A 25693-nucleotide genomic window follows, 5' to 3' on the forward strand; every position below is an offset into this window, starting at 1 on the left:
CGAATGGGGCCTTTGTTGTCTTTTCCTAGCGCTACCTCGCACACATGAGGGGGAGGGGTTGTTATTTCATGTGTGGCGAGGTGAGAATGGGAATGAATAAAGGCAGACAGTATGAATTATGTACATGTGCATATATGTATATGTCTGTGTGTGTTTATATATGTATACATTGAGATGTATAGGTATGTATATTTGCATGTGTATATATATATATATATATATATATATATATATATTTTATTTTTTATTATACTTTGTCGCTGTTTCCCGCGTTTGCGAGGTAGCGCAAGGAAACAGACGAAAGAAATGGCCCAACCCCCCCCCATACACATGTATATACATAGGTCCACACACGCAAATATACATACCTACACAGCTTTCCATGGTTTACCCCAGACGCTTCACATGCCTTGATTCAATCCACTGACAGCATGTCAACCCCGGTATACCACATCGCTCCAATTCACTCTATTCCTTGCCCTCCTTTCACCCTCCTGCATGTTCAGGCCCCGATCACACAAAATCTTTTTCACTCCATCTTTCCACCTCCAATTTGGTCTCCCTCTTCTCCTCGTTCCCTCCACCTCCGACACATATATCCTCTTGGTCAATCTTTCCTCACTCATTCTCTCCATGTGCCCAAACCACTTCAAAACACCCTCTTCTGCTCTCTCAACCACGCTCTTTTTATTTCCACACATCTCTCTTACCCTTACGTTACTCACTCGATCAAACCACCTCACACCACACATTGTCCTCAAACATCTCATTTCCAGCACATCCATCCTCCTGCGCACAACTCTATCCATAGCCCACGCCTCGCAACCATACAACATTGTTGGAACCACTATTCCTTCAAACATACCCATTTTTGCTTTCCGAGATAATGTTCTCGACTTCCACACATTCTTCAAGGCCCCCAGAATTTTCGCCCCCTCCCCCACCCTATGATCCACTTCCGCTTCCATGGTTCCATCCGCTGCCAGATCCACTCCCAGATGTGGGTGTATGTGTATGTGTATGTGGGTGGGTTGGGCCATTCTTTCGTCTATTTCCTTGTGCTACCTTGCTAATGCGAGAGACAGCGACAAAGCAAAATAAATATAAATAAATAAATAAATGTTTTAACTTATACCTATTTGTGAGTGTGAAAAAATATCTCTAGATTTTAAGCATGGTTCATATACAGAATATCTTCACAGATCAGTTAGATGATGTCACTAGTGAACAGTTCTTCATAAGATGCATTGCCAAAATAACCAGATGCCTTGACAAGATAGAAAAGATGTGACATGTATACAGTTTTTGAATGAGTATACCCTCCAGGTTTATAGATCAGTTGATCCTACCAGTGAACAGTTCTTCACGAGATGCGGTTTCAAAATAACAATATTCCTGGACGAGATAGAAAAGATGTAGAGAAATACTGTTTAAGTTTAAGGGTAGTGGATAAGTGAAATGAATAAGCAAGTGAAACAATGCTGGTAGCTTGCAAATGTTTAAAAGGTTACTTGTTCTTAAAGTAAGTCCAGGAGATGTGACTGCACTGGTGTAGAACTCTATTCCTGCATTATTCACATAGTTGTTACCCAAAGAACTAATAGAGAAGTTCCAGAGCAGTGATTCCCAAATGGGGTGTCCCAGACAGTTTGAAAAATGTGACTTTTGAGGGATGGAAAGGTAGATTAGTAATGCATTTAAGGGTTGAAGGATGCCAGAATATGAAATGTATTTAAATGATATTTTTGGTTACTTTTTTCTTGCTAAAAATTGTTAGGTTTTAACACTTTATAAATTCCACATTTAAGAGTAAATGTGAATAAGAGCAAGGTTATTAGGTACAGTAGGGTTGAGGGTCAAGTCAATTGGGAGGTGAGTTTGAATGGAGAAAAACTGGAGGAAGTGAAGTGTTTTAGATATCTGGGAGTGGATCTGGCAGCGGATGGAACCATGGAAGCGGAAGTGGATCATAGGGTGGGGGAGGGGGCGAAAATCCTGGGGGCCTTGAAGAATGTGTGGAAGTCGAGAACATTATCCGGAAAGCAAAAATGGGTATGTTTGAAGGAATAGTGGTTCCAACAATGTTGTATGGTTGCGAGGCGTGGGCTATGGATAGAGTTGTGCGCAGGAGGATGGATGTGCTGGAAATGAGATGTTTGAGGACAATGTGTGGTGTGAGGTGGTTTGATCGAGTGAGTAACGTAAGGGTAAGAGAGATGTGTGGAAATAAAAAGAGCGTGGTTGAGAGAGCAGAAGAGGGTGTTTTGAAGTGGTTTGGGCACATGGAGAGGATGAGTGAGGAAAGATTGACCAAGAGGATATATGTGCCGGAGGTGGAGGGAACAAGGAGAAGAGGGAGACCAAATTGGAGGTGGAAAGATGGAGTGAAAAAGATTTTGTGTGATCGGGGCCTGAGCATGCAGGAGGGTGAAAGGAGGGCAAGGAATAGAGTGAATTGGAGCGATGCGGTATACCGGGGTTGACGTGCTGTCAGTGGATTGAAGCAGGGCATGTGAAGCGTCTGGGGTAAACCATGGAAAGCTGTGTAGGTATGTATATTTGCGTGTGTGGACGTATGTATATACATGTGTATGGGGGGGGGGTTGGGCCATTTCTTTCGTCTGTTTCTTTGCGCTACCTCGCAAACGCGGGAGACAGCGACAAAGTATAAAAAAAAGAAAAAAAAAAAAATTCCACAAAATCAAATACAGGGAAAAGTTAGAAGCATTGAATTTGTCCACAGCAGAGGAAAGAAGAGAAAGGGGAGACCTAATTACAACTGTGTAAGTTTTTAGATTGGTTTGATAATGTCACCAGAGAAAATTTGTTTGAAAGATGCAAGAACAGAAGAACTGGAGGTCATGTCATGGAATTAAGAAAGGAATGTTTGAAAAAGATGTGAAATTGTGTCATTACATAAGAATAGTGTATGAATGGAATAAACTGAATGATGAAATGTTGAATGGGGACAGCTTATAGAAGTTGAAAAAGATGCATGATAGTAGAGAAAATTCAAGAGATATGGCTCTGTGAGTGTAAAAGTCCCTGCCCATTCAGATAATTACAAATAGCTGATGGTACACACTTACACTCACTCATTGCACTGGTGGACTGTTACTCTTGCTTCCTAGCCACCATCTCTTCCCCCACTCTCTCTTGGTTACCACTTTTAGATACAAATTCTGTATTATATTTTTAAATGTCTTCTTATTATTGTGATGCAGCATAGTTAAGATAGTACAGTAGCCATGCAGGTAAGTCATTTTATCACACAGAAAGTAATCTTGATGTAGAGAGTAAATTAGGAAATCATTAGATATTTAGATTTTTTCTTACTTGATCACTGTTTTCTGTGTTAGTGAGGTAGCACCAGGAAAACAGACGAAGAAAGACGTCCACTCAAATACACATATATATACATATTTGCATATACATATACATTATATACATACATACATACATAATTATACACACATGTACATATTCATACTTGCTCAACTTCATCCATTTTTAGTGCGACCCTGCCCAACAGGAAACAGCATCACCACCCCATGCATCAGTGAGGTAGCACCAGAAAACAGATGAAGAAAAGCTACATCCGCTCACGTCCATACACAAGCTTTCGTGTGTAATGCACTGAAACCACAGGATTTTGTTACAACATGTTTAACTTTTTCATAAGTGAATTGATTTTGTGATGTAAAGTTACAGTATGGTGAAACTCTTGTAAATGAACTGCCATTGTGTTGTATTGGTTGTATGCAGGGCCAGGCTGTGTGATCAGTTTGGGTTCCTGAAAATGGGGAACATCCAAATACTGGTATCTGCTTGGTTCTGAGCTTAACCAGAGTTGAGATGGTATAAAGTCTGCTTTGTTATATGAGGTTAATACCAAATTCTGCTATTTGTAGCCATGTATTGCATTGGTTTCATAGAGTTTAGTTTGTTGAGCTGATGTACCTCATTTGGGCTCTCACTGTCCAGGCATATATTGTATATGACTTAAATCAATAGATTTTTTATGTTTTAGTTTGTACCAGGTTAAAGCATTCCGAGTTTTATGGAGTTACCCTGCACATTTTCTTTTTCAGGTCTGATAACCTTCACAATTGGCTTCACTGGGTGTGTTGGAGCCCTGAGGGAGAACACCTGCTTACTAGCATGTGTGAGTAGCTATAGGAGTCCTGCACAAGAGTTTTCACAATTCATATAGTTATATCCAGAATGATGTATATCATATTAATTGGAGTAGGACTGTTTTACAATTACCATCTCAGCATAGACACAAACAGTTTCATACCAGTGATATAAAATGAGTTGGAGAACTTACAGTTAATGTGAGGAGGTGACTTATTTTGTGATAGGCTATTTATGTACTCAGTGTGTTATAGAACATGTCTGTTGCTAAATTTTTTTGTGCATATGAAATTGTGAACTTCCTCTTTACCAATACTGAATTTTCATTTATTTTTGAAACTGCAGTTGATGACTGAGTTTGGAAAAGTGTGTGAAAGGAGAGAGTTGAGATTAAACGTGAATAAGAGCAAGGTTATTAGGTACAGTAGGATTGAGAGACAACTTAATTGGGATTTAAGTTTTAATGGAGAAAAATTGGAGGAATTGAAGTGTTTTAGATATCTGGGAGTGGACTTAGCAGTGAGTGGAACTATGGAAGTGAAAGTGAGTCACAGGGTAGGGGAGGGGGCGAAGGTTCTGGGAGCGATGAAGAAGGAGAGAATGTTATGTTGAAGAGCAAAAATGGGTATGTTTTAAGGAATAGTAGTTCCATCAATGTTATATGGTTGCGAGACATGGGCTATAGATAGGGTTGTACAGAGGAGGGTGGACAGGACGGAAATGATATGTTTGAACACAGTATGTGGTGTGAGGTGGTTTGATCAAGTAAGTAATGAAAGGGTAAGAGAGATGTGTGGAAATAAAAAGAGTGTGGTTGAGAGAGCAGAAGAGGTTGTTTGAAATGGTTTGGACATATGGAGAGAGTGAGTGAGGAAAGATTGACAAAGAGGATATATATGTCAGAGGTGGAGGGAACAAGGAGAAGCGGGAGACTGAATTGGAAGTGGAAGGATGGAGTGAAAAAGATTTTGAGTGATCGGGGCCTTAACACACAGAAGGGTAAGAGGCATGCAAGGAATAGAGTGAATTGGAACGATGTGGTATACCGGGATCGACGTGCTGTCAATGGACTGAACCAGGGCGTGTGAAACATCTATGGTAAATCATGGAAAGTTCTGTGGGACCTGAATGTGGACAGGGAGCTGTGGTTTCAGTGCATTACACATGACAGCTAGAGACAGTGTAAACGAATGTGGCCTTTTTTTTCTGTTTTTCTGTTGCTACTTCACTGAAGCTGGGGGTAGCAGTGCTGTTTTCTGTTGGGCAGGGTAGCACCAGAGATGGATGAAGGCAAGCAAGTATGAATATGTACATGTGTATATATATTTAGGTCTCTGTATGTGTATATGTTATGTATATGTATGGGCGTTTTTGTGTTTATATATATGTGCATATGAGTATTTGGGTCATTCTTTGTCTGTTTCCTTGTGCTACCTTGCTGACGTGGGAAACAATGATTAAGTAAAATGATAATATTTGGAAAGCCAGCCTCATGGAAGTTTGTTTTAACTGCCGAAAGTTACCAGTTGATATGATGCACATTGACACAATTGCTGTCGGAGAAATGATTGTAGCACCTTGAAAGTGATTGAAATTTGAACAGTTAAACACTTTTGCATTTGAGGGAGTGAGTCCTTCTGGTACTCAAAAGTTTTTGTTGATCACTGCTTAGAATGTTTATAAAGATATTTTATTTCATAATTTCTTGAACTAAATAGCATTTCATCTTACATTTCAGATACAAGCTTCAATTTTTGCAAAAGGTTGATGCATATCTCAAATTACAGAATGCTCCCATAGGCTCATAAATGGACTTTTAGAGAATTTTCATAAATGTAGACACATACTGTGTCCTCAAAAAGACTTGCATGTGTAAGAGTGTTAGATGCTTTATGATCTAAATCCTTGTAAGTGATCCATTGAAACAATTCAAAAACATGTAGTTAAGGGTGCTTAACTATATTTCTTATCCCTGGGGATAGGGGAGAAAGAATACTTCCCACATATTCCCTGCGTGTCGTAGAAGGCAACTAAAAGGGGAGGGAGCCGGGGGCTCGAAATTCTCCCTTCTCGTATTTAATTTTCCAAAAGAAGAAACAGAGAAGGGGACCATGTGAGGATAGTTCCTCAAAGGCTCCGTCCTCTGATCTTAACACTACCTTGCTAATGCGGGAAATGGCGAATAGTATGAAAATAAAAAAAAATTTGTTTCTAATTTACATATTCTCTAGGCTCTGTCAGACTCAACATGCATAAGGTTACACTGCAAAATTCATCTTTAGTGAGGTTGTATCAACATCAGATGAAAAGGAGTACAATCTTTTTAAGGACTTTTCACTCCATCATTTTCATATGATTGACTGTTCACAACCTTGATGCTACAGGAGCTCCATAAAAGGGGTTTTGAGGTTATATAGTTGAATAAATGTTCATTATGCAGCTGTGCATTTTATTAGTATTTTTTATTCTCTTTTAGACATATAAGCAAGATGTTTCAAGTTCTTAATGTATCCCTGGTTTTTTAATTAATTGACTTTGAAGATGCAATAATATATTTTCTTTTTGTGTTTATTGGTCATAATTTCCATTCCTTGTTATAGTTTTTTGAAACTTCTCCTGTTTGAGTTAAATGAGAGGAAGAGGTAGATGGAAAGGTGGGCTGTTTCATCTTTAGTAAGGATATTTTATATTTATATTTGTTATACATAATTGCTTTTTCCCGCGTCAGTGAGGTAGTGCCAGGAAACAGACGAAGATTGGCCCTTTCACTGAAATACACATATTTATAGCAGAGGGGAAAGCTAAAATTGAGAGTAGTCATGCAAGAGGAAAGAAAAATGGAGTTACACTGAAAGCTTTGAGTGGAATAATTTTGAGCACAGTGTGTGCAAGAAGTCTGATGTTGGATTACTTGTCACTGCAGTTTTAAAATGTTACTCAAATTTACATAAGATTAGGCTAGAATAAAGAACAGTAGAGGTTAGTAATGTATGCTGTTGTTGGATTTGGAAGGATAAGTAAAATGAGGTTAGGAAGGTTATGTGTAATGAAGAAATCCTGAGACAGACACCTGGATTAGTGTTTTAGGTTGGTATGGCCTTGCAGAATGTAAGTCAGATTGGTCAAGAAGATATATAGTAGTATAGTTTAAGGTTTGAGGAGGAGGAGATAACTACAGAGGAGATGTTTAGATAAGGTTGCCAGTAGAATTTTCGTATATACTCATCTATAAGTCTACCTTTTTGTCTAGGTTGACCCTTGATTTTTGGCCATGAAATCATTATAATATGCCTTGTTTATAGGTCATCACAAGTTTTTGAGGTTAATAGAAGAACATATTAAGGTAATAAAGCACCATAATTTATGGCATATAAAACATTTCAGAACCTCACTAAAAAACACTCTATGTCCTATAAACTTAGGGTTGCAGCCTGAAATACCAAGTGCCAAAGGCAAATTATTTACCATTTATTATTACAGCACTTTATACTGAAACATGGGTAGTTTCAGCAAAAATATTGTGTATTTCCTTTCAATTATTTATTCAAGTTGATTAGATAAGATATTATTGTAATACTTTTTTACTGAAAAATCTTTCAAAAAGCGATTATGGTAACATTTTTTTGAATAGCGAAAGAAAACAAATGTTGTTTGTATTCATTGATTTTATCCATCTTTCTACTGTAATACATATGTCATTTCAGTGGAATTACATTTCCATGAATTTGTTATATGAATCGCAGTATGAATAGAATATCTTTGTGATATAATAGTATTTTGACTGAAAACTATTTAAAAACAAGTAACATCTCTTGAACATTGGATGGGTAGGTAAAGTCTTTTTTTTTCATCGTTTATTTTATCCTATTTAAGATTGAAATACATCATTTTTCAGCAAAACTGCTATTTATTTCTGAGAATATATTTATTGAGGCACAGTTGAGGTAAAATATGCTTGTAAGTTTTTTGATGGAAAACTATTTGAAAAACACGTACCATCTAGTTGATATAGCAGCTCCCTGGTCGAGGAGGGTTTGCCTTTGCAGTGGTCCTTTGATATGACCATACACTGAAATTTTGTTTATACTCTTATTGTCTTACTTCTTGTTTTCCAGAAGTATGACAGGTTTGTTTATAATACATTTCTATGGTACTTTTAAGTTATAAGAATTCATTTTTGAAAATATATGAGACACCAAACAAATACCAGTATGGGTATTTGTGTAACTCTCCCACAAAAAAATGACCAGACGTGCTTGACCCATATTCTCTTCGGCATGGATTCAAGAAGAAACAAGTTAACAGCATTGTTCAAGCTCCGAGTTATTGAATATGCAGAACAGACTAACATCTGTGCAGCAGCAAGGGAATTTAAGATATCAAAAAAAAAAGTTTATAGAATCTGGAGAAAGCTCTCTGCACAACTTAAGCATATGCCAAAAAACAAATGTGCTAACAGAGGAAATTGTAACAAGTGGCCACAGTTGGAAGTTGAAGTGGCAAAGCATGTCAGTAAAAACCAACAAAATGGATATAATGTTTCCCGAGGATCAGTTAGAATTTTGCCTTTGCATTACAGATGTTAAGGTAAGCCATGGTTGGTGTACAAGATTTATGAAAAGAAATTATTTTGTCTGAGAAGATATTACAGCATCTTCCACAAGAAATTGATGAGAATGTTATTGAATTTCATAGGTTCATAATCAAACACCAAAGGAAGAACGCACATAGACTTTCAAGTATTTGAAACATGGATGAAACACCCATGAATTTTGATATGCCAGTCAGTCAAACACTGAATTAAGTTGGTGAAAAAACAGTCTTAGTTAAAACTACGGGATATAAAAAAATCAAGATTCACAGTTGTGCTGTCACGTATGGCTGATGGCACAAAGCTGACTCCTATGGTAATATTTAGAAAAAAAAATTCTAAAGACAAAGTTTCCAAAAGGTATAATCATCCATGTGCTCGAGAAAGGATGGATAGATGAAGGTGACATACAAATATGGCAGACAAAAGTCTGGAACTTTTGACCAGGGGGACTGTGCAAAAAAAAAAAAGTCTTCTTGTGTGGGAAAACTGATTTTTTTTTTTATCATTATTATTATCATAACACTTTGACACTGTCTCTCATGTTAGTGAGGTAGCGCAAGGAAACAGATGAAAGAATGGCCCAACCCACCCACATACACATGTTTATACATAAATGCCCACACACGCTTATATACATACCTATACATTCCAAAAGGACTGATGATTGGGAATACCTGGTTTAAAAAGCGAGATATACATAAGTATACTTATGTAAGTAGGAGAGATGGCCAGAGAGCGTTATTGGATTACGTGTTAATTGACAGGCGTGCGAAAGAGAGACTTTTGGATGTTAATGTGCTGAGAGATGCAACTGGAGGGATGTCTGATCATTATCTTGTGGAGGCTAAGGTGAAGATTTGTATGGGTTTTCAGAAAAGAAGAGTGAATGTTGGGGTGAAGAGGGTGGTGAGAGTAAGTGAGCTTGAGAAGGAGACCTGTGTGAGGAAGTACCAGGAGAGACTGAGTACAGAATGGAAAAAGGTGAGAACAATGGAAGTAAGGGGAGTGGGGGAGGAATGGGATGTATTTAGGGAATCAGTGATGGATTGCGCAAAAGATGCTTGTGGCATGAGAAGAGTGGGAGGTGGGTTGATTAGAAAGGGTAGTGAGTGGTGGGATGAAGAAGTAAGAGTATTAGTGAAAGAGAAGAGAGAGGCATTTGGACGATTTTTGCAGGGAAAAAATGCAATTGAGTGGGAGATGTATAAAAGAAAGAGACAGGAGGTCAAGAGAAAGGTGCAAGAGGTGAAAAAAAGGGCAAATGAGAGTTGGGGTGAGAGAGTATCATTAAATTTTAGGGAGAATAAAAAGATGTTCTGGAAGGAGGTAAATAAAGTGCGTAAGACAAGGGAGCAAATGGGAACTTCAGTGAAGGGCGCAAATGGGGAGGTGATAACAAGTAGTGGTGATGTGAGAAGGAGATGGAGTGAGTATTTTGAAGGTTTGTTGAATGTGTTTGATGATAAAGTGGCAGATATAGGGTGTTTTGGTCGAGGTGGTGTGCAAAGTGAGAGGGTTAGGGAAAATGATTTGGTAAACAGAGAAGAGGTAGTAAAAGCTTTGCGGAAGATGAAAGCCGGCAAGGCAGCAGGTTTGGATGGTATTGCAGTGGAATTTATTAAAAAAGGGGGTGACTGTATTGTTGACTGGTTGGTAAGGTTATTTAATGTATGTATGACTCATGGTGAGGTGCCTGAGGATTGGCGGAATGCTTGCATAGTGCCATTGTACAAAGGCAAAGGGGATAAGAGTGAGTGCTCAAATTACAGAGGTATAAGTTTGTTGAGTATTCCTGGTAAATTATATGGGAGGGTATTGATTGAGAGGGTGAAGGCATGTACAGAGCATCAGATTGGGGAAGAGCAGTGTGGTTTCAGAAGTGGTAGAGGATGTGTGGATCAGGTGTTTGCTTTGAAGAATGTATGTGAGAAATACTTAGGAAAGCAAATGGATTTGTATGTAGCATTTATGGATCTGGAGAAGGCATATGATAGAGTTGATAGAGATGCTCTGTGGAAGGTATTAAGAATATATGGTGTGGGAGGAAAGTTGTTAGAAGCAGTGAAAAGTTTTTATCGAGGATGTAAGGCATGTGTACGTGTAGGAAGAGAGGAAAGTGATTGGTTCTCAGTGAATGTAGGTTTGCGGCAGGGGTGTGTGATGTCTCCATGGTTGTTTAATTTGTTTATGGATGGGGTTGTTAGGGAGGTAAATGCAAGAGTTTTGGAAAGAGGGGCAAGTATGAAGTCTGTTGGGGATGAGAGAGCTTGGGAAGTGAGTCAGTTGTTGTTCGCTGATGATACAGCGCTGGTGGCTGATTCATGTGAGAAACTGCAGAAGCTGGTGACGGAGTTTGGAAAAGTGTGTGGAAGAAGAAAGTTAAGAGTAAATGTGAATAAGAGCAAGGTTATTAGGTACAGTAGGGTTGAGGGTCAAGTCAATTGGGAGGTGAGTTTGAATGGAGAAAAACTGGAGGAAGTGAAGTGTTTTAGATATCTGGGAGTGGATCTGGCAGCGGATGGAACCATGGAAGCGGAAGTGGATCATAGGGTGGGGGAGGGGGCGAAAATCCTGGGGGCCTTGAAGAATGTGTGGAATTCGAGAACATTATCTCGGAAAGCAAAAATGGGTATGTTTGAAGGAATAGTGGTTCCAACAATGTTGTATGGTTGCGAGGCATGGGCTATGGATAGAGTTGTGCGCAGGAGGATGGATGTGCTGGAAATGAGATGTTTGAGGACAATGTGTGGTGTGAGGTGGTTTGATCGAGTGAGTAACGTAAGGGTAAGAGAGATGTGTGGAAATAAAAAGAGCGTGGTTGAGAGAGCAGAAGAGGGTGTTTTGAAGTGGTTTGGGCACATGGAGAGGATGAGTGAGGAAAGATTGATCAAAAGGATATATGTGTCGGAGGTGGAGGGAACAAGGAGAAGAGGGAGACCAAATTGGAGGTGGAAAGATAGAGTGAAAAAGATTTTGTGTGATCTGGGCCTGAACATGCAGGAGGGTGAAAGGAGGGCAAGGAATAGAGTGAATTGGAGTGATGTGGTATACCGGGGTTGACGTGCTGTCAGTGGATTGAATCAAGGCATGTGAAGCGTCTGGGGTAAACCATGGAAAGCTGTGTTGGTATGTATATTTGCGTGTGTGGACGTATGTATATACATGTGTATGGGGGGGGGGTTGGGCCATTTCTTTCGTCTGTTTCCTTGCGCTACCTCGCAAACGCGGGAGACAGCGACAGAGTATAATAAAAAAAAATAATAATAACATTCCAAGTATACATACATATACCTACACAGACACATACATATATACACATGTACATATTCATACTTTCTAAAAGGGTAGACAGAAGGAGTCATGCAGGGAGGGCTCATCTTCCTCAAAGGCTCAGAGTGGGGTGTCTAAATGTGTGTGCATGTAACCAAGATGAGAAAAAAGGAGAGATAGGTAGTATGTTTGAGGAAAGGAACGTGGATGTTTTGGCTCAGGGTGAAATGAAGCTCAAGGGTAAAGGGAAAGAGTGGTTTGGGAATGTTTTGGAAGTAAAGTCAAGGGTCAGGGAGAGGACAAGAGCAAAGGAAGGAGTAGCACTACTCCTGAAACAGGAGTTGTGGGAGTATGTGATAGAGTGTAAGAAAGTAAACTAGTTTGATATGGGTAAAACTGAAAGTGGATGGAGAGATATGGGTGATTATTGGTGCCTATGCACCTGGTCATGAGAAGAAAGATCACGAGAGGCAAGTGTTTTGGGAGCAGCTGAGTGAGTGTGTTAGCAGTTTTGATGCACGAGACTGGGTTATAGTGTTGGGTGATTTGAATGTAAAGGTGAGTAATATGGCATTTGAGGGAATAATTGGTGTACATGGGGTGTTCAGTGTTGTAAATGGAAATGGTGAAGAGCTTGTAGATTTGTGTGCTGAAAAAGGACTGGTGATTGGGAATACCTGGTTCAAAAAGAGAGATATACATAAGTATACGTATGTAAGTAGGAGAGATGGCCAGAGAGCATTATTGGATTATGTGTTAATTGATAGGTGCGCGAAAGAGAGACTTTTGGATGTTAATGTGCTGAGAGGTGCAACTGGAGGGATGTCTGATCATTATCTTGTGGAGACGAAGGTGAAGATTTGTAGAGGTTTTCAGAAAAGAAGAGAGAATGTTGGGGTGAAGAGAGTGGTGAGAGTAAATGAGCTTGGGAAGGAGACTTGTGTGAGGAAGTACCAAGAGAGACTGAGTGCAAAATGGGAAAAGGTGAGAGCAAAGGACATAAGGGGAGTGGGGGATGAATGGGGCCATATATATATATATATATATATATATATATATATATATATATATATATATATATATATATCCCTGGGGATAGGGGAGAAGGAATACTTCCCACGTATTCCCTGCGTGTCGTAGAAGGCGACTAAAAGGGGAGGGAGCGGGGGGGCTGGAAATCCTCCCCTCTCATTATTTTTTTTAATTTTCCAAAAGAAGGAACAGAGAAGGGGGCCAGGTGAGGATATTCCCTCGAAGGCCCAGTTCTCTGTTCTTAATGCTACCTTGCTAGCGCAGGAAATGGCGAATAGTTTGAAAGAAAAAGAAATATATATATATATGTATGTATGGAAGCGGAAGTGGATCATAGGGTGGGGGAGGGGGCGAAAATTCTGGGAGCCTTGAAGAATGTGTGGAAGTCGAGAACATTATCTCGGTAAGCAAAAATGGGTATGCTTTAAGGAATAGCGGTTCCAACAATGTTGTATGGTTGCGAGGCGTGGGCTATGGATAGAGTTGTGCGCAGGAGGATGGATGTGCTGGAAATGAGATGTTTGAGGACAGTGTGTGGTGTGAGGTGGTTTGATCGAGTAAGGAACGTAAGGGTAAGAGAGATGTGTGGAAATAAAAAGAGCGTGGTTGAGAGAGCAGAAGAGGGTGTTTTGAAATGGTTTGGGCACATGGAGAGAATGAGTGAGGAAAGATTGACCAAGAGGATATATGTGTCGGAGGTGGAGGGAACGAGGAGAAGTGGGAGACCAAATTGGAGGTGGAAAGATGGAGTGAAAAAGATTTTGTGTGATCGGGGCCTGAACATGCAGGAGGGTGAAAGGAGGGCAAGGAATTGAGTGAATTGGATCGATGTGGTATACTGGGGTTGACGTGCTGTCAGTGGATTGAATCAGGGCATGTGAAGCGTCTGGGGTAAACCATGGAAAGCTGTGTAGGTATGTATATTTGCGTGTGTGGACGTATGTATATACATGTGTATGGGGGTGGGTTGGGCCATTTCTTTTGTCTGTTTCCTTGCGCTGCCTCACAAACGCAGGAGACAGCGGCAAAAAAAAATACATATATATATATATATATATATATATATATATATATATATATATATATATATATATATATATATATATATCTTTTCTTTTCTTTCATACTATTCGCCATTTCCCGCGTCAGTGAGGTAGCGTTAAGAACAGTGGACCGGGCCTTAGAGGGAATATATATATATATTTTTTTTTTTTATACTATTCGACATTTCCCGCATTAGCGAGGTAGCGTTAAGAACAGAGGACTGGGCCTTTGAGGGAATATCCTCATATGGCCCCCTTCTCTGTTCCTTCTCTCATTTTTTTTTTTAAATTTTCCAAAATTTCCAAATATTTTTTTTTTCTTTTTTTTTTTTTTTTTTGCTTTGTCGCTGTCTCCCGCATTTGCAAGGTAGCGCAAGGAAACAGACGAAAGAAATGGCCCAGCCCACCCCCATTCTCATGTATATACATACGTCCACACATGCAAATATACATACCTACACAGCTTTCCATGGTTTACCCCAGACGCTTCACATGCCCTGATTCAATCCACTGACAGCACGTCAACCCCGGTATACCACATCGATCCAATTCACTCTATTCCTTGCCCTCCTTTCACCCTCCTGCATGTTCAGGCCCCGATCACACAAAATCTTTTTCACTCCATCTTTCCACCTCCAATTTGGTCTCCCACTTCTCCTCGTTCCCTCCACGTGCGACACATATATCCTCTTGGTCAATCTTTCCTCACTCATTCTCTCCAAGTGCCCAAACCATTTCAAAACACCCTCTTCTGCTCTCTCAACCACGCTCTTTTTATTTCCACACATCTCTCTTACCCTTACGTTACTTACTCGATCAAACCACCTCACACCACACATTGTCCTCAAACATCTCATTTCCAGCACATCCATCCTCCTGTGCACAACTCTATCCATAGCCCACGCCTCGCAACCATACAACATTGTTGGAACCACTATTCCTTCAAACATACCCATTTTTGCTTTCCGAGATAATGTTCTCGACTTCCACACATTCTTCAAGGCTCCCAGAATTTTCGCCCCCTCCCCCACCCTATGATCCACTTCCACTTCCATGGTTCCATCCGCTGCCAGATCCACTCCCAGATATCTAAAACACTTTACTTCCTCCAGTTTTTCTCCATTCAAACTTACCTCCCAGTTGACTTGACCCTCAACCCTACTGTACCTAATAACCTTGCTCTTATTCACATTTACTCTTAACTTTCTTCTTTCACACACTTTACCAAACTCAGTCACCAGCTTCTGCAGTTTCTGACATGAATCAGCCACCAGCGCTGTATCATCAGCGAACAACAACTGACTCATTTCCCAAGCTCTCTCATCCCCAACAGACTTCATACTTGCCCCTCTTTCCAAAACTCTTGCATTCACCTCCCTAACAACCCCATCCATAAACAAATTAAACAACCATGAAGACATCACACACCCCTGTCGCAAACCTACATTCACTGAGAACCAATCACTTTCCTCTCTTCCTACACGTACACATGCCTTACATCCTCAATAAAAACTTTTCACTGCTTCTAACAACTTGCCTCCCACACCATATATTCTTAATACCTTCCACAGAGCATCTCTATCAACTCTATCATATGCCTTCTCCAGATCCATAAATGCTACATACAAATCCATTTGCTTTTCTAAGTATTTCTGACATACATTCTTCAAAGCAAACACCTGATCCACATATATATATATATATATATGTGAGTCAGTTGTTGTTCGCTGATGATACAGCGCTGGTGGCGGATTCATGTGAGAAACTGCAGAAGCTGGTGACGGAGTTTGGTAAAGTGTGTGGAAGAAGAAAGTTAAGAGTAAATGTCAATAAGAGCAAGGTTATTAGGTACAGTAGGGTTGAGGGTCAAGTCAATTGGGAGGTGAGTTTGAATGGTGAGAGGCTGGAGGAAGTGAAGTGTTTTAGATATCTGGGAGTGGATCTGTCAGCGGATGGAACCATGGAAGCGGAAGTGGATCATAGGGTGGGGGAGGGGGCGAAAATTTTGGGAGCCTTGAAAAATGTGTGGAAGTCGAGAACATTATCCCGGAAAGCAAAAATGGGTATGTTTGAAGGAATAGTAGTTCCAACAATGTTGTATGGTTGCGAGGCGTGGGCTATGGATAGAGTTGTGCGCAGGAGGATGGATGTGCTGGAAATGAGATGTTTGAGGACAATGTGTGGTGTGAGGTGGTTTGATCGAGTAAGCAACGTAAGGGTAAGAGAGATGTGTGGAAATAAAAAGAGCGTGGTTGAGAGAGCAGAAGAGGGTGTTTTGAAATGGTTTGGGCACATGGAGAGAATGAGTGAGGAAAGATTGACCAAGAGGATATATGTGTCGGAGGTGGAGGGAACGAGGAGAAGAGGGAGACCAAATTGGAGGTGGAAAGATGGAGTGAAAAGGATTTTGTGTGATCGGGGCCTGAACATGCAGGAGGGTGAAAGGAGGGCAAGGAATAGAGTGAATTGGAGCGATGTGGTATACAGGGGTTGACGTGCTGTCAGTGGATTGAATCAAGGCATGTGAAGCGTCTGGGGTAAACCATGGAAGGCTGTGTAGGTATGTATATTTGCGTGTGTGGACGTGTGTATGTACATGTGTATGGGGGGGGTTGGGCCATTTCTTTCGTCTGTTTCCTTGCGCTACCTCGCAAACGCGGGAGACAGCGACAAAGTATAAAAAAAAAAAAAAAAAAAAAAAAATATATATATATATAAATATTATCCCTGGGGATAGGGGAGAAAGAATACTTCCCACGTATTCCCTGCGTGTCGTAGAAGACGACTAAAAGGGGAGGGAGCGGGGGGCTGGAAATCCTCCCCTCTCACTTTTTTTTTTTTTTTTTTTTTTTTTTTTTTTTCAAAAGAGGGAACAGAGAAGGGGCCCAGGTGAGGATATTCCCTCAAGGGCCCAGTCCTCTGTTCTCAACGCTACCTTGCTAATGCGGGAAATGGCGAATAGTATGAAAGAAAGAAAAGATAATATATATATATATATATATATATATATATACATGAGTGGATGGGCCATTCTTCATCTTGTTTCCTGGCGCTACCTTGCTGATGCGTGAAACAGCGATTATGTATAATATGTATAATAAATGAATGATATATAGAAGCACTTTTATAAATATTGACACATTATTTACAAACTAAGCTTATGTTTTATTTCAGAAGCTGTGTGTACCTGATCCATCTCATGGGATTGGGAATGGAAATAATGGATTTTTTTTTTTTTTTGACAAATTTTTTTGGACATAATTTGGCTCTGTTTTTTCAAACTTTGTATCATACTTGGCGCATTTTTCTCAAAATATTTTTTGTTTTCATATCAGTAGTAAAACTAATGTTGTAACCTTGTCTACAGTATGCAATCTTCCTGGCCATCTTACTTCTCCTGGAACTGACAGCTGGTATTCTAGGATTCATCTTTAAGGATTGGGTAAATATCTGCAGTTTCTGCTCTCATTTCTGGTGCCAGACTTTTTTTCCTCTCTCATAAGTATTTAAAAAATACAAATACTAAGCCATTGGGCTCTGTTCTTAGCATTAGTAAAAAGTATTTGCATATTATTTTGAATTTCCAGAAACTTATAGGCAAAATGGAAATAGCTACCAAGGGAAATAAGGAAAATTGTGAGCGAGATATACACATGCCAGTCTTTTAAACTGAAAGTTTTCGTATTTTCTAGATAGAATAATGTGTACATTTAATATTTGTTAATGTGTAATAAGTTCAGCATCATAATAGTTTTACTTACCACTTAAGTGATGGTGTTGTGAGGAAATATTTGAACAGGTTATGGTTATACAGTTGTGCCCCAGCTGTATGTTTCAAAATGTAGACATAGAAACATTATTTTAGCATCATATTGCATTGTGTATGTAACTTTGTAAAGGATTAACAAAGAAATGAGATTCAAGTCATGAGTGTAAGATAATAATGACAGATTGTTCAGGGATACACTATTTACATATACAGGTACACCACTGAATTTCCAGCAAATGATGGTTCGGCACCTCCTTTAGTCTGGACAAAATTATGTGAGGGAACTTGAAATTACCATGGGCACTAGACTAGTTTACTGGGCAGCCACAGATGGCGTTGTGTGTAGGGCGCGCTTATTTACATTCTTTACACTGCACTTGTTGGTGGTGATGCCGTAATTCTGTGAGATTCTTAGCTTATTTTGCTTAGATTTAACCCTAGCTATGGCTTCTAAGACATATGAGTGTCAGTCGTGGTGTCAGAAGTAAACACCAGTCCATATTGATCCAAGATAAAGTAGAACTGTTGAAAAAATGGACTGTGGTGTTTTGGTGCATAAGCTGTGTGACATCTTCAGTATTGGTTCATCAGCTGTTTATGATATAAGGAAGCAAAGGAAGAAAATATTGAAATTATATGCAGACTGATTCCAAGAAGCGAATGACGATTAGAAAAACTATGAAAGATGGTAAGAGTACTGAGCACGATCAAGTGATGATGGAATGGTTTCAACAGCGTTGGAGTGATGGATTAGGCTTATCAGGCACCATGATAATGAACCAGGCTAAGTTGTTCCTTAAAGAACTTTGATTACAACATGAGCATGACTATAGTGAAGAATGGCTTCAAAGATTCAAGATGCGTCATGGAATTTCCATGAATAAAGTGTGCGGAGAAAAGTGGTCTGCAAACCACAAAGGAGCTGCCTAGTGTGTGGATGAATTTGCAAAACTTGTAGTTGATGAGCACCTCAGTCCTGAGCAGGTATATAGTGCAGATGAAGCCACATTATTCTGGCGATGCACACCTAGGAAAACACTATGAACAGAAGACGAAGAAGACTCCACAGGATTCAGACAATCTAAGGACAGACTGACCATCTTAGGGTGCTTAGATATTTAATATTTGAATAATTTGAATTTCTAGCAGTCCATGGTATACATTAGACACATGGGAGATGTATAATTAGTGGGTTAGAGGTGTGTTGATGAATTATTGTTACATGACCACGGTTGATCCGGCAAAATGGTTAATCCGGCAAGGCTTTGGAACCAAGAGTGCCAGAAAAACAGTGGTGTACCTGTACAATAGTTTTTAAGATATGGTTTACATACATAGTTTTGCACTTGTGTAAAATTTACCATAGAAAATTTTTAGCTTTGCACCAAAATTGTTTGTTAATTGAATTAGAACCACAAGGATATCAAGTTGCGTGTTAGTCTATCTATATCTCTGAGGTCCATTCACTGTACAAAGTCCCATTAAGTGGGTAGCCAGTACTACCTACCTGGGTATCAGGATGGTTAGTGGTGGCTACGTAGTGAGCCAGCATTTCAATGCTTGTCAAGATGTTCTTTGACCCAATTAGTTGTCTTTTTTTTTCTGCCTCACCCAGATGTGGACTACTAGCATTCTATCCATGCTTATACAATCTCTCCTTGTCAAAAATAACAGTTGACAACACTTAACTCACACAGTAGAGCAGTTTGCACTAGCCCAGCCTTTTGACAAAATTGTAAGAGCAATGGATAGAAGTAGTAGGGAGGAACATTTCGGCAGGAGCATTAGGTAGAAATAGTTGGTAGGAATATTAGGCAGGAGCATTAAGTAGACATAGTCAGTAGGAACATTAGGTAGAAGCCTCTGCAAATAGTGCGTTAGAGTTGACCTCTGCCAGTGATCTGTTAAAAGTGAAGCACTAAGGGTTAGGAAGCTACACTGGACTTCGCTAGTTACGGAGATTTTATTGACCTGGCCTCCTCCTTGAAGTAATTCCCAGTGGGAATAGGCCTCATAGATATAGATAGATAGATAGGATATCAATTGAAATGGCATATTCCATAAGAGGGAATTAGGTTACTGAGACCCATGAAGTTAGGGTGTTTAGTATTAGGCACAGTTCAGGCCAGTACTAACATTCAGCTCTAGGTTGTTGAATTATTAGTGTTTGGTTGTACCCTGTGAAAATGTTCTTGGAAATTTTTCAGATAAAATCTCAAGCCACTAATGGCTTCCAGGCATTTATAGTACACTATCGTGATGATCCAGACCAACAAAACCTCATCGATTGGATACAGGAGAAGTGGGTGAGTTTAGATACTGTTCTTTTTTAGGACTGACCTCTTAGTTATGAATTAAAAGGCATTTGATATTTTAGAGAAATTACTTCACATGGACGATTTTTGCAGGGAAAAAATGCAATTGAGTGGGAGATGTATAAAAGAAAGAGACAGGAGGTCAAGAGAAAGGTGCAAGAGGTGAAAAAGAGGGCAAATGAGAGTTGGGATGAGAGAGTATCATTAAATTTTAGGGAGAATAAAAAGATGTTCTGGAAGGAGGTAAATAAAGTGCGTAAGACAAGGGAGCAAATGGGAACTTCAGTGAAGGGAGCAAATGGGGAGGTGATAACAAGTAGTGGTGATGTGAGAAGGAGATGGAGTGAGTATTTTGAAGGTTTGTTGAATGTGTTTGATGATAGAGTGGCAGATATAGGGTGTTTTGGTCGAGGTGGTGTGCAAAGTGAGAGGGTTAGGGAAAATGATTTGGTAAACAGAGAAGAGGTAGTAAAAGCTTTGTGGAAGATGAAAGCCGGCAAGGCAGCAGGTTTGGATGGTATTGCAGTGGAATTTATTAAAAAAGGGGGTGACTGTATTATTGACTGGTTGGTAAGGTTATTTAATTTATGTATGACTCATGGTGAGGTGCCTGAGGATTGGCGGAATGCGTGCATAGTGCCATTGTACAAAGGCAAAGGGGATAAGAGTGAGTGCTCAAATTACAGAGGTATAAGTTTGTTGAGTATTCCTGGTAAATTATATGGGAGGGTATTGATTGAGAGGGTGAAGGCATGTACAGAGCATCAGATTGGGGAAGAGCAGTGTGGTTTCAGAAGTGGTAGAGGATGTGTGGATCAGGTGTTTGCGTTGAAGAATGTATGTGAGAAATACTTAGAAAAGCAAATGGATTTGTATGTAGCATTTATGGATCTGGAGAAGGCATATGATAGAGTTGATAGAGATGCTCTGTGGAAGGTATTAAGAAAATATGGTGTGGGAGGCAAGTTGTTAGAAGCATTGAAAAGTTTTTATCGAGGATGTAAGGCATGTGTACGTGTAGGAAGAGAGGAAAGTGATTGATTCTCAGTGAATGTAGGTTTGCGGCAGGGGTGTGTGATGTCTCCATGGTTGTTTAATTTGTGTATGGATGGGGTTGTTAGGGAGGTGAATGCAAGAGTTTTGGAAAGAGGGGCAAGTATGAAGTCTGTTGGGGATGAGAGAGCTTGGGAAGTGAGTCAGTTGTTGTTCACTGATGATACAGCGCTGGTGGCTGATTCATGTGAGAAACTGCAGAAGCTGGTGACTGAGTTTGGTAAAGTGTGTGAAAGAAGAAAGTTAAGAGTAAATGTGAATAAGAGCAAGGTTATTAGGTACAGTAGGGTTGAGGGTCAAGTCAATTGGGAGGTAAGTTTGAATGGAGCAAAACTGGAGGAAGTAAAGTGTTTTAGATATCTGGGAGTGGATCTGGCAGCGGATGGAACCATGGAAGCGGAAGTGGATCATAGGGTGGGGGAGGGGGCGAAAATCCTGGAAGCCTTGAAGAATGTGTGGAAGTCGAGAACATTATCTCGGAAAGCAAAAATGGGTATGTTTGAAGGAATAGTGGTTCCAACAATGTTGTATGGTTGCGAGGCGTGGGCGATGGATAGAGTTGTGCTCAGGAGGATGGATGTGCTGGAAATGAGATGTTTGAGGACAATGTGTGGTGTGAGGTGGTTTGATCGAGTGAGTAACGTAAGGGTAAGAGAGATGTGTGGAAATAAAAAGAGCGTGGTTGAGAGAGCAGAAGAGGGTGTTTTGAAATGGTTTGGGCACATGGAGAGAATGAGTGAGGAAAGATTGACCAAGAGGATATATGTGTCGGAGGTGGAGGGAACGAGGAGAAGTGGGAGACCAAATTGGAGGTGGAAAGATGGAGTGAAAAAGATTTTGTGTGATCGGGGCCTGAACATGCAGGAGGGTGAAAGGAGGGCAAGGAATAGAGTGGATTGGATCGATGTGGTATACCGAGGTTGACGTGCTGTCAGTGGATTGAATCAGGGCATGTGAAGCATCTGGGGTAAACCATGGAAAGCTGTGTAGGTATGTATATTTGCGTGTGTGGACGTATGTATATACATGTGTATGGGGGTGGGTTGGGCCATTTCTTTCGTCTGTTTCCTTGCGCTACCTCGCAAACGCGGGAGACAGCGACAAAGCAAAAAAAAAGAAAAAAAAAATTCACATGAAGGTAAGAAAGTTCTTGTGCTGTCTGATGCTCTTTCCTTTTTCTTTTCTTCCTAGAAGCAGAAGACTTTTGAGTACTTACCTGCAAGGTGTTATTACAATATTTGACAAACATTTTAGGCTGTTTTCCCACTATAACACTCGAGTTAGAATGGCTACCAGTTGGTGGCATACAGTCAGTCATCACAGAGATTGCTAGGTATTCCTAAGATCTTTAGTTGTTAGAAATTTTGGATTTTAGTTTTGGTGTTTTAAGTACATTATTTCATATATTTCTTTATGAAAGTCATCTTGTTGTGCTGCTACCTCGCTAATGCAGGAAATAGTGAATATGTATGAAATATTTATTTATTTTTATTATACTTTGTCGCTGTCGCCCGCGTTAGCGAGTTAGCACAAGGAAAAAGACAAAAAAAATGGCCCAACCCACCCACATACACATGTATATATATATACACGTCCACACACACACACACATATACATACCTATACATATCAACGTATACATATATATACACATACAGAAATATACATATATACACATTTACATACTTCATACTGTCTGCCCTTATTCATTTCCATCGCCACCCCGCCACACGTGAAATAACATCATCATCTCACACTAACCACTTTGATTTTATTGTCATACACTTTGCTTGTAAACTCCTCATCTTGTATTCTTTCTACATCCCCAAACCCCCTTATTGTTTCACCTTTTCTTCCACTCTACACAATTCATTCCCTTCCATACCACATCTCTCATACACCCCACCATTTCTTTCTTCACTCTATCATCTGCAAACAAGCTTGTCACTAGCCACCATACCTCACTGCCACACCCCATCTCTTCATCCCCTTTCCTAAGTTTTGCTTTCATCTTTCCTGTCACTCCAATATATATGTTGATAAAGTCACAGTGACATCATACAGCCCTGCCTTAAGCCCACATGTATACCAGAACTTTCAGTCAACTCTCCATCCACTCTTACACATACATTCTGTAGGAAACTTTTACACCTTCCAACAGCTGTCCCCTTACCTCATATCCTTAATGCATCCCATAAAGAATTCCAGTTGAAAATGTCATACACTCTCTCGAGATCTGTACAAGCTGCATACAACTTCTTACCTTTCACTAGATACTTTTTTACAGTCATTTTCACAACAAAAATCTTATCCATACATCTCTTACCCTTCCTAAAACCCTTTGCATTCAGTCACTTCCATCACTCTATCAGTTAACATCCTTAAGTACACTTTTCCTGGTATACTTAACAGACTTATTCACTTATGATTGCTACATACATCCTGAGCACCTTTTCCTTTGAATAAAGGAATTATAATAGTTTTCATCCAATCCTGAGGACAACCTTCTGGTTTTATGCTAAATTACATAACAAACACATCCAGTCTATCACGCTTTCTCCATACCTCAACATTTTAGCTATAATCCCATTCACTCCAGGTGCTTTTCCTATGTGTGCAGATGTCAGTTATGATCTCCATAAAAGATTCATTGGTTTACCCCAAGGCACATGACATGATAAGCAGATTCAAGTTTCCCCATGATATATATGTGAATTTTACATTTTTTCATGCCTCAGTCACTTGCCAGCATCAACAGCCAACAAAAGTCCACATTTTTTTCATTCATATATGGCATTTGGAGATGTTTCATGTTATGAACAGGCTAAAGTGGAACAAAGAGTAAGTAGCAACAGGTGTGGCTCGAAAAAAGGGTACACTCTTTGGATGGTTCAAATGAGCAGGACCAAAATGCAACACAGTGAAGCCTTATTAGCATGCCTTTTTAACATTAGACTTGATCATTTTGAATGATTATTAATCAAGGTTCATACACTTCCAATAAGAAGCTAGTAACAGTTCAATATTTTAATCACAATGGCTTCAGGTATATGTAGTGTTGAAGGCTGTAGGGAAAAGTTTTTTTTTTTTTTTTTTTTTTGTGCCATGGCAATTTTAGTCAATAGTGATTAAAACAGTGCCTATGGATCCATTATAGTTAGGAACGATATGGTAAATCAGTAAGTTCTTGATATTTTCTTAACCCTTTTCAAGCAAGGAGATTGCCACTGTATGTCGAAAGAAAGTTGAAACCCCAGAGCTCCTGGAGTCGTGTCCCTCCACCCTGCCATATAGTTAAAGTTATTAATTAGTGTCTCTTCTTGATTGAGCAAGTGAGCAAGGCAGCAACAAGAACAAATGACTCAGCCTTAGAAGGAAAATTCCTCTCTAGGCTCCTTGTTCTGTTCCTTCTTTTGAAAAGCAATACAAGAAGGGAGAATTTCAGCCTCCTGCTCCTGCCCCTCTTAAGTCACCTTCTGTGATGGTCTCCATAGATATTGAAGATATTGAAGTAAAGTGAATTTTGTTATCCAGTGTGAGTTGTTTATGCTCTTATGCTTTCTATTATTGCTTAACTTACATAATGTCTTTATGAAATGCTCTTATTGGTTTGTTTTTTATCATGAGTTTTTTGGGTAAACAGCACTGGTTAGTGATCAAGAATCATAAAAGATGTATAAAACATTCTGCTTGATTGACTTACAGATCATAAACAATATATAAAGCATTTTGACTGGCTGATGGAAGAATTTAAGTGAATCATTCATTCCCTTATGTCTGTTCCACATAATATCTTATTATGTAAACCATTTAGTTGATGAAGCAGCAGACAAAATTTACTTAACCAAGTTTAAGCTAACTTAACTTATGTGGCTTCACTCAGTAAGCAAATACACAAAAAATCATGGCCAAAACAGTAGGATACTTCGCTTTTATCATAGCATGGTGATGTTGCATGAAATCACTTTGTTGATGGTGAAGTAGCTGCAAACAGTTCATTCACTGCCTTCCAGTGAGGTACCTCACTTTGAAAAATCTGGGTGATTAAGTCACTGATTCTTCTTTTTCTTTGATGCACAGTTGGAGTGTTGTGGTATTGAAGGTCCCAAAGACTGGGACCGCAACGTCTATTTTAACTGTTCCTCAGAGGCTGTTGGCTCCAGGGAGGCATGTGGAGTCCCATTTTCATGCTGTAAACAGAAAGCCAATGTAAGTGAAATTTATTTATGTGATATAGTTTATAGAAATTAATAGCTGGTAATGAAAATAGAAATGTAGCCCTTAGATGAAGTGTTTTAGTGTGGGAAAAGAATGCCTGGTTAACTTGTTAGTTAGAAGACTGCTTTAGTTTCTTTGTAATTTTTCATAAAACCTTACCGTGAATATTAGGAAAATTGCTGAAATATTTACTAGTTTTTCAATGCTTTTATTGATATAATTTTGTTTTATGTATAAGGTTCTTATCATTTATATCAGATTC

General features: G+C 39.5%; 1 protein-coding gene across 3 annotated transcripts in view; it reads left to right on the forward strand.

Moving 5' to 3' along the window:
• Positions 1 to 25693, forward strand: part of Tsp26A (Tetraspanin 26A) — an 82261-nt gene that overhangs the window by 5619 nt on the left and 50949 nt on the right. For all 3 annotated transcript variants that reach the window (XM_071692294.1, XM_071692292.1, XM_071692293.1), the window contains exons 3-6: positions 4092 to 4165; positions 17444 to 17518; positions 20053 to 20151; positions 25294 to 25422. In XM_071692294.1, coding sequence (XP_071548395.1) covers positions 4092 to 4165; positions 17444 to 17518; positions 20053 to 20151; positions 25294 to 25422 — 377 coding nt within the window. The remainder of the gene's footprint in view (positions 1 to 4091; positions 4166 to 17443; positions 17519 to 20052; positions 20152 to 25293; positions 25423 to 25693) is intronic.

The sequence above is a fragment of the Panulirus ornatus genome, chromosome 52 (assembly GCF_036320965.1).
Source record: "Panulirus ornatus isolate Po-2019 chromosome 52, ASM3632096v1, whole genome shotgun sequence".
Lineage (NCBI taxonomy): Eukaryota > Metazoa > Arthropoda > Malacostraca > Decapoda > Palinuridae > Panulirus > Panulirus ornatus.